This window comes from Fonsecaea monophora (genome assembly GCF_001642475.1).
Source record: "Fonsecaea monophora strain CBS 269.37 chromosome Unknown Scaff5, whole genome shotgun sequence".
NCBI classification, from domain to species: domain Eukaryota; kingdom Fungi; phylum Ascomycota; class Eurotiomycetes; order Chaetothyriales; family Herpotrichiellaceae; genus Fonsecaea; species Fonsecaea monophora.
This window is the reverse complement of record NW_019173936.1, coordinates 434,597-448,125: the sequence shown is the minus strand read 5'-3', so window position 1 is coordinate 448,125 and position 13,529 is coordinate 434,597. Positions and strand designations below refer to the sequence as shown.

Genomic DNA, 13,529 nt, shown 5'->3' with positions numbered 1-13,529 from the left:
TCTGTCAGTTCAACCACCGCCTCGTACATCGCTTCCAATTCTGCACTCAACATGGCGTCCTTCGACGTGGAAAAGACACCAGAGGTTGAAGTCCAATCCGATATCTTCTATCCGGTCCAAGACCGTCAGGATGATGGTAACAGAGGCTTGAGGCGCGGAACTGTGCACGAGATAGCAGAAAAGGGCCACACGGCCACAGACAGGCAAGCATATCCATTTACAGCCCGAGCACATTACATTGACTGACCTGTGAAGATATGGCAATCCGTTGGTTGTCTTAGACGGGAAGGCCGAAGCCAGACTCAGGACAAAGATTGACTTTTACGTGGTCCCTACAGTCGCCATTCTATACCTTTGCTGCTTTATCGACCGGGCCAATATTGGTGAGCACTGCAATCCCTCTTTGAACTATCGAAATTAACGTCGATAAGGCAACGCGAGACTCGCCGGGTTCGAGGAGGACCTTGGTCTGCACGGCTACGATTATAATAAAGTGCTGACGGTTTTCTATGTTGGTTATGTGGTTTTCGAAATGCCCGCAAGCTTCGCATGCAAGTTTTTTGGCCCGGGGTGGTTTCTTCCAACAACAACTTTTGGGTTCGGCGTCTTCTCGCTCCTCACTGGCTTCTGCACCAACATCAAGAGCGTGTCGGCTGTCCGGTTCCTGCTTGGGGTCTGTGAAGCTGGAATGCTTCCCGGAATCGCATACTATCTTTCCAGGTGGTATCGGCGGAGGGAGCTTGTCTTTCGCCTTTCGCTGTACATCGTAATGACACCTCTTGCGGGGGCCTTTGGAGGTCTACTCGCATCGGCAATCTTGACCCTCGACCACATCGGCTCACTACGGACCTGGAGGATGATCTTTGTCCTCGAGGGAACCATTACCTGCGGCCTAGGTCTACTGTCCTTTTTTACGCTGACCGATCGACCTGAGACGGCAAGATGGCTTACAGTTGAGGAGAAGGACCTTGCCATAGCAAGAGTGAAGTCGGAGCGGCCGTCAAGCACATCAGTGCTCGACGGATTCAACAAGGGTAAACTGCTCAGAGGGATTCTCAACCCTGTGACGTTGACGACCGCAGTCATCTTCGGCCTCGGAAATATCACCGCCCAGGGTCTGGCCTTCTTTGCACCGACTATTGTCAAAAGCATCTATCCTCACCACAGCGTGGTATCACAGCAGCTGCACACGGTACCACCCTATATCGTGGGTGCGTCCTTCGTCCTCATCCTGCCATATCTGAGCTGGAAGACTGGCCGCTACCTTGTTTACTATATTGTCGCTCTTCCATTCACTATTTGCGGATTTGCCATATTCCTCGGCACACAGAATGCAAATGCTCGCTACGGTGCAACCTTCCTGGTGGCAAGCTCTGCATTTGTGTTCGGCGCCTTGAGCAACGCTTTGATATCGGCGAATGTCATCTCGGATACCTCGAGGTCTGCTGCGATCGGGACCAACGTCTTGCTAGGGAATATCGGAGGATTGATTTCCACGTGGTCCTACCTTCCTTTCGATGGCCCCAATTATCCCATCGGAAATGGGCTGAACCTCGCCGCCATCTCGAGCTGTCTAGTGCTCTCTGTTCTGCTGCTGATATGGATGCAACGCGACAACATCAAACGGTCTACCCAAAAAACCTCAGATGCCAGCGAGCTGTCTATCAAAGAATTGCAGGATCTGGACTGGCAACAATCAGCATTCCGCTGGAAGCCGTAAACTCTTTATGAGGCGGCTCAAGGGCTTGATAGGATGGGTCTTGTCAATCACGATGTCGCCTATCCCCCGTTGACAACAGTGTTCAGGTAGAGACACAAACGATTCTGCACCAAAAAAGAGCGAGTTATGCTACGAAGCGTTCACAAACGTAAAGGGCGCATGGTCCTGATACATTTCTCATTTGCGTTAAAGTACGAAATCCCACTGAAAACCTAGTAGACAGGATAGATACCCATCCAACTCCCGTGCCGACTCGGCGCAGTAGGACCATTGATGTCGCCCTTCACAAAATGCGGAAGAATCTCTCCAGCCAGAACTGTCCCGGCAGCAACGGGGAGAAATTTTGACAGCTCATCCCCGGCAGCCGCCTTGACGATATCAGCCACCGCCCCCGCGCTGAGACGAGTCGAAGTTCCCTCTGGTCCCCAGCGAAATGGGTATGTCACCCAAGCGGGAGATTTCACCCCCAGCCAGTCCGCTGAAACGAGGTCATACTTCTTGGAGCAGTCCATCTTGCGCTCACTGATGGCCGTGTCGTTGCGAACGAAAAAGTCGAATCCGGCTGGTATGCCCCCAATCTTCTTGGACTCGGTCGGATTAGACCCTGCGCGGGCAAAGTTGGCATGGCCATTGCGGGACGAGAAGATAATCGGTTGAGTTCCTTGGAATTTGAAAGCTCGGTCAAGCTGGTCGCCCGTGAAGAATTGACCCTTGGAATGTTGGGAAAGCCAGATACTGATGATCTTCAGCGTCGAATTGTCGACGCGTACCATGCACATCTCCCAGTCTCCCACATGCTCACCGAGAGGACTGACGTTAATGTCACCCGAGCTTGTGATGCTATCCATCACGAGCCCGTCAATATGAAGAGTTCCCGGTCCATTATAGGCGTTGAAGAACCAGAATTGCAAATCCGTGTAAGGCATGCCGGATTGCCAAAAGGCGCGCACATATGCTTTCGCGGTTGGAAAGTCCCCTTTCTTGCCATCTGCTGAAAGTTCGAGATAGAATTGGTTGTCATCACCCTTCTGAGGGAGCTGGCCGACTTTTGGTGACGGCAATCGTGCCTTTGTCTTTTTGTCGACGAGCGTACAGTGGCTCAAGAAATTTTCGACAGACGTATTGGAATACTTCTCCTCTGGATGAAGATTGAGGATAGGGCCATACAGTCCAATGACCTTGTGCACTTGATCGAGAGTTAGCGGGTTGGCTGTTGTAGTAATGGCCGTGGGTGTCACTAAGCCTCGGACGCTTGACTGGACCACTTGGGGTTGGAATGCGATGGCATCAGTGAAGATATGCTGTTCCTCAATCGCAGAAGCCATTATGAACACAAGACTGCTGGGTGATAGTCATGATTGAATCCCGAAATCCTGGGCAGTGTGAGCCTACATATACTTGATTGCGGTCTTCTAATGTCTGGTGAGCTGAAGTGTTACTCGTATTCGCCAGCCACATCCTCCTCCAGAGGGCGCCTGAGAGCTGGCTTCAGCTGATTTGGCAGCTGAGGTTCTGTGTAACAGCCATGTTGTGGACCGGCCGATATCACAGATGAGCAAACCGGTCAAAGTGGCCATTGGTAGGGATATCTTTGGCCCCAAGAGCGCGTTGCCTTTCAAGGGGTAATTCTAGATCATCTCGCAATGCGCGTGAATAGTTCATGGACGCCTGCAGAAGCAGGTTGGGATCTAACGTGTACTGAGGCTGCATGGCCGCTGGCGAGGATAGGGACCTCAGTTGGCAGAAGCTTCGTATCGCTAAGCCTTGAAAGGACTGGCAGCTCGAATGTGGGCGGCACAAGGGCACGAGGCAATCATTCCTCATCCACGATGTCGTGATTGGTTGATGCCAAGAACTGCTGGGCGCCAGGAGTTGCAAGCAACTTTCTGGGCGTGGTCCAGGTGACTGACCTTACCAGTCGTTTCGCAGATGCAGTCTCACCACTGTAGTCCAGTAGTTTGCTTCTACTGAAGCATCAACTGCGTTTTATGCTCAGCCGAGGTGTAGAGCATCAAAGGGGACGTGCCTTAATGAGGATGTGTCCCACTTTCCCGGTTCCAATGATAGGTTCAACGGTGCCAGGCTGAGCATTAAGTCATCATGAAAGCAGGAGCTTGAAAGATTTGGTTAAAGAAATCAAAGAGTGGTGATTAGAATAGGTAATGAACGTGGAAATTGAGAGCCATTCATGTAGTATTTCAGTTCTAAACATAGCAGGAACGTGGATCGGTCAACGTTCAAGGATAGTAGAATTTCGTGATAAGGCTGGAACAAACGCAATTCCCTATGTGCTTGGGTTTTCATTTAAATGTCATGGTAGCGTGCGCCCTTCAAGTCATGCTCAATAGAGCCATAAGACATGCTAATAAAAGGACGCCGGGGATAGCTGTTTGGTGAACGGCCGCACCACTTGTGGGGGACGCTGAGGCGACAGACCCTGTGGCAGAAGCTGTTTCGGACCTGGCACCCGATTCAGAGCTACCGGAGCCTGTTGCGGAAGTGGAGGCCGAAGCGCTGGCAGGCGTCGAGGAAGGTGTAATGGTTGGACCCGGACCAGCTGTTATCATGTCGCCATTTCCGCCAGGATATGTGGCGCCTGCAGCAGCAGTGAAATCTGGAGGAACCTGAGTCTCATTACTGACGAAGAAATACATGGCAGCAGCCGGTGTTCGACCCAAATTCGACTCGTCCAGGAACAATGTCAAGTTGAAATTGGTCCTATTTGTAGCGTTATATCCCTCGAATGCAGGTGGGAACGTGAAGTTTTCATGCTGAAAGAAGGTATACAGGATATAGCGGTGGGCAGAGGAGTTCGTCGGAGGAGATGGGTTTCGGTAGGGTGCTCGCGGCAGGGTCGAATTGATGAGTTGGCTGGTTCCATCAGCTGCCAGCGGTGCCGCTGTCATATCGGTCTGCAGCCAGTGCAAAATGAATCGGGACGTTGGATTCTGAGGATATCTTGCGTCAGGATCAACCATGAGAAGGACGTAAGATCCATTATAGCTGGAAAGAGACTGGAACTTGGACGTCTCAAGAGCCACCGTGGGTTGTTGGGAGGGGACTGCGCCCGATCAGCTTTGCCATAGCACAAAGGACAAGCAAATACTCACTATCAACCCCAAACAGTTCCGCTTCTGTCACAAGAATGGTGTTCCCACTGTTCTGGTAGGTGACCGCAAGGGCTGTGTCATTTGGTGCTTCTGGAAACCCAAAGTCCGGGGGAGGAATGGCTAGAGTAGGTGTGATGGCAAAGAGCACAGGGAGCAGTGCGTGGAAACGCATCTTGAACGAGGTGCAGAGGCGACTGTTGTCAGGAGATTCGGCCCTGCTGCAAGACTCTGCTACAGGATGGGTTTGTGGAAGCAGTTGTCTATGGCTGCGATACTCGGCGTCCTTGCCATCACTTTAAAGAGTCCCTGGTGAGATGGTGGACGTCATCGCCAATGCGGACACTGTCCGTGCGTATGTTCCGAATCGCAGTTGTTGCGGCGGTGACGAATCCTTCTTGGCCTCGAGCCCTGGGAGTCCATGGCTCGAAGTTGAGGTTGGGCTGTATATTTGGAAACCCCCGCTCGATGATGGAATAGGTGAAACTGGAAACGTCGGTGCTACTGCTTTTTATTGTAGCGTACCCCTTAGCCTCCGCGGCCAGGCTGAATGCCCAAAGGAGCCAAAGAATATCCGCCGCTCTAAATATTGGTTGAATGCCTAATCTAGTTATGGCTAGCTTGAGAATCGGCGTGCCAAACGGCGGGGAGTATGTTATTCAGAGGCACCACGCTCCATACTCCAACATTGCTCCGTTGCAGGAGGTGATATGCCCAGACATTCCAGCCACCAAATTGCTGCGGTGATTTATTTTTCAAGGGATAGTCTGCTGCATTCAGTTTCCATCGACGAGGTAGGCGCGTGGCGGAGGTGCCAAAGCTCGGACAATGACTGTGACAGCCCCTGCAATGCGACACATTTGATGACATTCTGAGGATAGCTGTTGTGCTGACGAGGCTTTGGGGAGGCAGCGTTGAATCAAATTCAGGAATCTCCAAGTCTTCAAGTCGGAAGCCAAGCTCGATCTCCTCCGGAAACATGCAATACCGGAAGCAAGAAATATTATGGATATCCTGAAAATTAACACCCATGATCTTCTATCCCAGAGTCCTACATCAGTCAGAAGGAGCTGTCCCAAATTCCGGTCACTGGCACCGCTATATCCCGCGAAAGTACTCTTGGGATGAATATAAAGAAAGAAACCGAAATGCAGGGTGTGCTTGCTAAGGGAGCCGAGACCGGCCAGAACGATGTTTATCGTGGCATTGCCAGCACGAATTGACCTTCACTAAGATCTGTTGAAGTATTCAAGCATCATAGATAAGTGACCGCATCATCGGTCCGCCCGGGGGTTCAGGTAATCGCTCACATTATCCTATGGGCGCCACTCCATGCCGTCTTTCCTCTGTGCAAGGATTTGTCCAGACACTCGCGTCTCATTCGAGGGTATTTGCTCTGCCGGGAGAACAATGGTTGGTCAGGATTTCGCACAAGCTGCGTGCACTCAATCAAACAACTCTATTTTCTGCGAGAGCCCAGTACAACGCAAGGTCAAGGTATGACGAACATGCTCCTATTTTTCGGTCTCATCCAATGTGCTGCTGATCTGACGTGGGGACTAATGTATTTGGGCACACTTCCTGAGAGCTGAAGGGACACCATCCCCTAAATCACAGAGATGATACTACCGTCGTTGGCGGCAGGAGACTTTGCGGGCGGATCAGGAAATGGCCTGAAGCACAAGGGACAGAGTACGGTAACGACTTTTCTCTCTCTTGTAATGACACAGTCGCGCTAGTACCGCGCTTGTAATCTTATTGAGTGCTTTGTACTCTGTACGCACTGGGCTAACGTGCAAGCAGCGGCGGGTCACTCTCGAGGCCCTTTTGAATCGTTGCATATCCCTTCGTTGGGTTATTCTCGTGACAGTATATGATTAGCATTACGTGCTTCACATCAAAGTCCCGTTGCAATATAAGAGAACGAGAACAGTCTTCGACTCCTACTATGTACAGGCGAACGACAGGCAAGTACTCCGCACATGCTCTATGGAGATTAGATATACCAGCCGAGATTTCAGGCCAGCTAAAGCACCAGCAGAGACTATCTTTCGGTGACTTGGACAGTCAACATCCTCGCAATCCACGACACTATGGGTGAAAAGGGGGAAGCGAAACAGTTCAACTTTGTTACATTTGGAACTCCCGATGAGATGAAGAGTACGAGAGCTCGCCACTTGGTCTCGTCGCATGTGTCTCGACTATGGCGCAGGAAGACACAACCACTGACAATCGAGCGACAAATCCCCCTCCACAACTCAGCTTTTTGGACAAATACATCACGGCAGATGAAGGAAATCCGGTCAAGAAGCTCACGAGCTATTCAGTCAAGAGATGCCCACAATGACTTTGTCGCCAGAATCCCCCACAAGATCCCTGGTCAGATATCGAGCAGCATTCATTTGTTCCAGTGTAAGTTCGACAATTCCATTGAGGACCCAAGGCTATCGGACTGACGATGAGTTACCAGTTCTACAAGTCTATCCACTGTTCACCTGTCCAGTAGAAGTGATGCTAGATGGCGCCACACCCCATGCAGCAGGGGTTCTAGCAAATATCGATGTTAAGGAGGTTTATCCTGCAATTATATCCATGAGTCTCACATGGTTTTGGACGCAGTTTCCCAGCCAATACTTGCTGGATAGCGCTCGGTATTACCGCCTACAAGCGATCTCGAGACTCAGACAAAGAATGACCCATGAGAATGTGCGGGATGATGTGGTGCTCATGGTGATATGTCTCTTGCAGACCGATGTGTGCCTTTCGATACATAGTCGTGAAAGCTCTCTAATCTTGTACCAGGCATTGATGGGTGACATCAAAGCACTCACGATACATCGAAAGGGACTTGAAGCAGTCCTACAAGGCAAAGATGTCCGGCACCAATCAAACCAATACCTCAAGCTTGTCAAAGATAAGTAAGTCCGCATTCAGGCCACTAACCGATGACACCGTCTGACTTGTCAGACATGATCTGCTACTTGACCTGATGGGCGAACCAATGCCATTCGGTGCATGGCACACGATGTCCTCTAAAACACTTGAATTGCATTATTCGTCCACCCCATTTCCTCTAGGTATATCCGAAGTTATCGCCATGCTTCCAGAAGGCTTTCGAGCCATCGCTTCAGAAGGTCGAGGTCTTTCTATCGAACTTGCAAAGTCGTTAGTGTGGACAGCATCGTGGATAACCAGTCTTATGAAGAACCAGCCACTTCAATCGTCGCGGCGGAGCCTTGATACTGAAATCGGTCGAATTCGACTGATTCTGCAGCGGTTGGACACATCTGTCGCGCCACTCGAACGATGTTTCTGCTTGGCGTACTACATGTCGATGGCAACCATGTACTACAAGCCTTTGTGCCAGACTTCATCGTTTTTCCGGTGCTGTCGAGAAGAAGCTACAACTCTATTACTATCATATGTTCCCGATACCGTCGCAAAACGGGAACTTCTACTCTTCACATCAATGCTTGTAATGGAGACATGGAAGAACGTTGCAGTTCTGGAACCCAGGGGAGTTGATCTCGTTGAGAAGATGAAACACAGATATCCGGAGATGTGCCACTGGGATCACTTGAAAACGATTCTGAAGAGATTCATTGCAACCAACCATTCACTGATAGAGTGGGAGCGAGATATTCAACCAAAGTAACTGATATGGCCGTTCGAAATGTTCTTTTCGATCAACTTGCTGCTGTGCGCAAGAATCTATCTGCGCGGGGCAGAGATCACAGGTTTGGGCGCATCTGCTACAGTCCGCCTCTGTTGCACCGGGAGTACTGTGTTTCCAAGCTTTCAGTCCCGTTCTACGCTGGAAGGGTATTATTAACCTTTCCAGTGGTATGTGGCTGTCTAGTGGCTACTTCACGTCTGAGAATAGATTGGCAAATTCGCCACTGATTCTAGTGGAAAGGTTCAGCCGTGGATTTGGCTACTTTTCCGATACAACCTCCATGGCCGCAGTCCGCAAGATCGTCAGGCCAATGATTGACGCAAGATCAGCATGATGCCAGTCAGGTGCATGATTACTATGGAGATGGTTTTCGACAACGGGATATCTTGCCTCGGACTAGGAACTGGTCACAGGAACAGATGATATCAAGAACACGTGTGTGATAGATGAGTCTCTGCATCTTCCAAATAGTTTTGGATGAGTCTCTTTCAAAGATTCTGATGATCTACTAGTCGACATCGTGACTGACATTCAACCAATGCATAAGGGAATCATGAAACATGAAACCAGCTTCTCGTTGTGCTCCAGACGAGGCACCTCTGACCAGAAAGTTCAAAGGGCTGTCCGAATGAGCTTGCGATTGACAAACTCCCCAATGCCCAATTCTGAAAGCTCTCGCCCGAACCCAGAGTTCTTGATACCTCCAAATGGGACCTCAGGACCTGTATATGCACAGGAATTGACAAACACCATGCCTGACTCGATCTTGGAGGCGACTTCCTGAGCATGTTTGGTCTCACCGAAAACACTGGCGCCGAGTCCGAATTTTGTAGAGTTGGCGAGCTTGATTGCCTCCTCCTCAGTTTCAGTCACGTAGAATGATGCCACAGGACCAAATGTCTCCTCCTGAAACAATGGATTCTTGGGGGAGATATCAGTGATGATTGTTGGTTCAAGGTAATACCCAGGGCGATTGATCCTCCTCCCTCCTGTAGCAATTCGAGCTCCATGGGCCTTGGCCTTTTCAATCTGGTCCAACAGACCCTGGAGAGCTCGTTCTGCAAATAGGGGTCCCAGTGAAGTGTCGCTATCCGCTGGATCACCAGCCTCAAGCTCCTTGAATCGCTTAACCATGCCATCGAGGAATACTTTACCACGATCACGCCCGACCACAATGAATCGTTTGGACGAAACACATGCCTGACCCATACAGATCATACGTCCAGCCACACCTTGTTTAATAGTACTTTCGAGGTCGGCATCTGGTAGTACTATCAGAGGGTCGCTTCCTCCAAGCTCCAGAACGACCTTTTTCAAATTGCGGCCTGCTCGCTCAGCAACTGACGCACCAGCTCTCTCACTGCCTGTCAATGTAACTCCCCTGATGCGGAAATCATCGATGAGAGAATTTACCTGAGGGACAGTACAGAAGAGGTTGGTGTAAACTCCTTCAGGAGCTCCGGCTTCCGCAAAAAGACGAGCGAATGCAAGCGCACACTGAGGCACGCTGGGTGCATGCTTGACAATCAGCACATTTCCAGCCACGACCTGCGGTGCAGCGACACGCACTAGCTGGTAGTACGGGAAGTTCCATGGTTCAACAGCCAGGAGGACCCCAATGGGCTCAGTAACCATGACTGCTCCTGGCGCTTCATCAATAGGCTTTGGTTTGAGGAATGTCTCCCCATGGGTGGCATAATACTCCAGGATGTCAATTGTGAGATTCACTTCGTATCGTGACTGGTCGATAAGCTTGCCCATCTCATATGTGATCAGCCGGGAATACTCTTCAGCCTTTTGTCGAAGAATCTGAGCAGCTCTCCCAATGATTCGTGCCCTCTCTCCCGCAGAGCGACGGCACCAGTCGGTTTCATAGACATAGTGTGCCTTGTCTAGTGCTACCCGAACTTCTTCATCAGTGGTTTCCGGGAAGACCTTCTCCAATTCTCCTGTCACGGCATTGATAGACCTGTATTCGCTCTCTCGACTTGGTTTTGGGCTTCCTTGCACTGAAACTGGCACCGGAGCTCTCACGTCATAGCCATTCAGTGTCATAGAGACAAGGCAGTAGACTCCAATGAGGTGGACGAGTTCGAAAGTTCCTTGTTGACCGAGGATCTTGACCGACATGGAGTAGATGTCGTCCGGAAGGACACCGCCAGCCAGAAGTGATGCAGCTACATCATATGCTACCGCTTCAGGAGCTCCGAGATCTGCAGGTCGATTGCCCGAGGCAAGTGATTCGACTTGATCCTTTTCAATACCGAGACAACTAGAGACGCCAGAATGGGCATACAACTCGTATGCAGCTTTGAAATGGGACCCTACTTTCAGGATCGCAACTTGACGAGCACTCTCGGGGAGTTTGGCGTTGGTTGTGATCATCTTGACCAGATTCCACACGACGGCTCCAAGATCAGGTTCTTGCAGCCAGACGCTCCAGGGACCGATCAATGCTCCTTGCTCTGTCTCAGTTTGAAACCCAGGAAGATGGGACGAAATCACAGATCTGATGTCTTCGTAAAGTGCATCTTGCTCACCCGAGAGCTGGCTCGGCGAAATTGGAGGGGTACGCTCGCCCATATTGCGGCTTGAATCTGAGGGCGAACAAAAAGGAAGATTTGACAAGGACCACAAATCTGGGAAGATACTTGCTGCTTGCAGAAACCAGTTCCGTAACAACTACGGGATGACGGAGAGGCTTTGTTCTCATGAGATGATACTCTGAGCATACTATATACACATATCGTCCTATGAACCTCGGTGGTGGAAAATGCATTGATCGTGACCACTGTGCCGTCGTTCGAGTATTATGGATCTTGTAGTGGACGCTTAGCCAATCGGTCGAGGTTGACAAATTACTACATCAGGGATAGAATCCCCACCTGGAAGTGGATCAATGGCAGCTCTCCACTTCATAAATACAGCTTGTGTAGTCAGTCTCCACAATGTGTATTCAATACGCGGTACTCATGGTGAAATGCCACTGGTACCATGACCATGACCAATGAGAAATGAATCTATACTCTCCACCTGCATTCTGAAGGACACCAACAGCCCTTGGGTTACCATCATTGGGCATTACATTTGCCCCAAAGGCGTGAACGGGATGACGGCGATGAGAAATCTGACGTCCAGGTCCAGACAGCACCAGATAGAGGACCCGCCTTCAACTCAGCTCATGAGAACCCGCTACCGCAGGAAAAATCCCATGATGGGAAGTTCGGCTGAGAAAGGATGCCACGACAACCGCAGCAAGATCAATCAGGTGATACAGTGCCGGACCATATGACAGGATAGTTACGATGAACTAACACCCGGAGCTTGGAGCAGAAATGCATCACAATGTACTATCATTAGTCTCTACGTCTTCCTTTAAATATAGCACAGGCCGCTGTCACAGAAGTTACAACCACAGAAGTCATTTTGAGACTCTAGGAAAATAGAAGGTGCAATCTGAAAAGAAGAGCATTCAACCCATTTTCAAGCATTTTCAAGTCCTCGCCAACTCTGAGGTGTCCCTTCAACATCAAGGATGAGTACCGAGTTTGATATCCCCAAGGTGTGTAAGGCAGGGGTAGTCGTCAACGAAGGTCCAGATTTCCAAATCAAAGTAGAACTGGTCCCTGTACCAGAGCCAGGTAAGCCAAAACAACTGGATATCTCCATGCGAGGGTGACCAAATAACTCTGTATAGGTCCTGACGAGCTCCTCTTGAGGCTAAATGTTACCGGGCTATGCTTCACTGACCTGCACTATGCTATGCATGACTGGTCTATGCCTAAAATGTCCGAGTTTGGGGTGCGTTCTCCTGGACACGAAGGTGCAGGAGTGGTTGTGAAACTCGGAGAAAACGTCAAAGGGTGGAAGGTTGGTGATCGTGGTGGTGTGAAGCCGCTTTGGGATGTCTGTGGCAATTGTGATCTTTGCTATTCTGGAAAGGAAAACTATTGCGCCAATGCAATCTATACCGGCCTTGCCAAGGTAAGCGAAGCTGCTCGAAGTCATAATCAACGGCTCTGAGACGAGAAATAACCAGACTGGTACCTACCAACAATACATTGTCTCTCCAGCTAAATATACAACCCGCATCCCGGATGGTGTTGATGACTACATCGCAGGACCAGTCATGTGCTCGGCCTCCACCGTTTATCGATCTCTAGTCGAAGCTGAGCTGAAGGCGGGAAATTGGGCATGCTTCCCTGGAGGTGGAGGAGGAGTTGGTATCCAAGGTAAACTGGAATGGCGCATGCTCAACGCCCTTGATAACTGAGAGGAACAGGGGTACAACTTGCCAAAGCTATGGGTCTTCGACCAATTGTGATCGACTCCGGAGCTGAGAAACGAGCCTTGAGCTTGGAAATGGGTGCTGAAGCATTCATTAACTTTCGGACCTCAACCGACATTGTCGCAGACGTTGTCCGCATTGCCGATGGTATCGGTCCACATGCAGTATTTGTCACAGCGCCTCAAGCATATCCAACCTCGATCAGTCTGGTCGGCACGCGCGTTGGTGCCAAAGTAATGTGCATTGGGCTGCCACCAGCGAATACAGTCACACTCGGCGCGGACCCCTTTTTCTTCGCAGCTAGGAACTTCGAGATCAAGGGGACAATGGTGGGATCTATGAACGATACCAATTGCGCTCTGGACTTCGCCAAACGGGTGAGTAGCTACATCCGCTGAAGTGCAGAGGCAGAAGTCCTTGTATATGCTAAGTAACTGACAACATCTCCCAGGGGCTCCTCAAACCAATCTACGAAAGATTTTCTATTGACAGACTTCCGGAAGCGGTCGAGAAATTGAAGAGTGGGAAGGTTGCAGGACGCTGCGTTGTTGACTTCAACTACTAAAAGACTCAGTAGAATGAGACTCCTGAGAGCATAGGGCTTCGAAGTAAGAAGTAGCGTCAATTCGAAAGGATTCAAACACATGTACAAAGTCGACGACAGGTGCCAGACTAGGTCGAGGAAGCATAGGTACGATGAGAGGTAACAGGCTTGTTCATGAAAATTTCGATTCCCAG

At 50.2% G+C, this 13,529-nt stretch overlaps 6 protein-coding genes across 6 annotated transcripts; 3 read left to right on the top strand and 3 right to left on the bottom strand.

Annotated features, from left to right (window-relative positions):
• Positions 1-51: 51 nt before the first annotated feature.
• AYO21_01409 (hypothetical protein) lies at positions 52-1,720 on the top strand (the record flags this gene model as incomplete). The annotated part of the gene is made up of 3 exons (XM_022651392.1): positions 52-136; positions 282-383; positions 432-1,720. The coding sequence occupies 3 exons, from the start codon at positions 52-54 to the stop codon at positions 1,718-1,720; spliced, it is 1,476 nt and encodes a 491-aa protein (XP_022516365.1).
• Positions 1,721-1,932: 212 nt separating this feature from the next.
• On the bottom strand, positions 1,933-3,045 carry AYO21_01408 (hypothetical protein; the record flags this gene model as incomplete). The annotated part of the gene is made up of 1 exon (XM_022651391.1): positions 1,933-3,045. The coding sequence occupies one exon, from the start codon at positions 3,043-3,045 to the stop codon at positions 1,933-1,935; it is 1,113 nt and encodes a 370-aa protein (XP_022516364.1).
• A 1,005-nt stretch (positions 3,046-4,050) lies between these two features.
• AYO21_01407 (hypothetical protein) lies at positions 4,051-5,002 on the bottom strand (the record flags this gene model as incomplete). Its single annotated transcript, XM_022651390.1, has 2 exons — positions 4,051-4,781; positions 4,831-5,002. The coding sequence occupies 2 exons, from the start codon at positions 5,000-5,002 to the stop codon at positions 4,051-4,053; spliced, it is 903 nt and encodes a 300-aa protein (XP_022516363.1).
• A 1,918-nt stretch (positions 5,003-6,920) lies between these two features.
• AYO21_01406 (hypothetical protein) lies at positions 6,921-8,482 on the top strand (the record flags this gene model as incomplete). The annotated part of the gene is made up of 4 exons (XM_022651389.1): positions 6,921-7,239; positions 7,298-7,581; positions 7,630-7,745; positions 7,795-8,482. 4 exons carry the CDS (start codon positions 6,921-6,923, stop codon positions 8,480-8,482), a joined length of 1,407 nt encoding a protein of 468 aa, XP_022516362.1.
• A 633-nt stretch (positions 8,483-9,115) lies between these two features.
• On the bottom strand, positions 9,116-11,086 carry AYO21_01405 (hypothetical protein; the record flags this gene model as incomplete). Its single annotated transcript, XM_022651388.1, has 1 exon — positions 9,116-11,086. The coding sequence occupies one exon, from the start codon at positions 11,084-11,086 to the stop codon at positions 9,116-9,118; it is 1,971 nt and encodes a 656-aa protein (XP_022516361.1).
• Positions 11,087-12,038: 952 nt separating this feature from the next.
• On the top strand, positions 12,039-13,356 carry AYO21_01404 (hypothetical protein; the record flags this gene model as incomplete). The annotated part of the gene is made up of 5 exons (XM_022651387.1): positions 12,039-12,144; positions 12,201-12,487; positions 12,543-12,735; positions 12,786-13,168; positions 13,243-13,356. 5 exons carry the CDS (start codon positions 12,039-12,041, stop codon positions 13,354-13,356), a joined length of 1,083 nt encoding a protein of 360 aa, XP_022516360.1.
• Between the last annotated feature and the right edge of the window lie 173 nt (positions 13,357-13,529).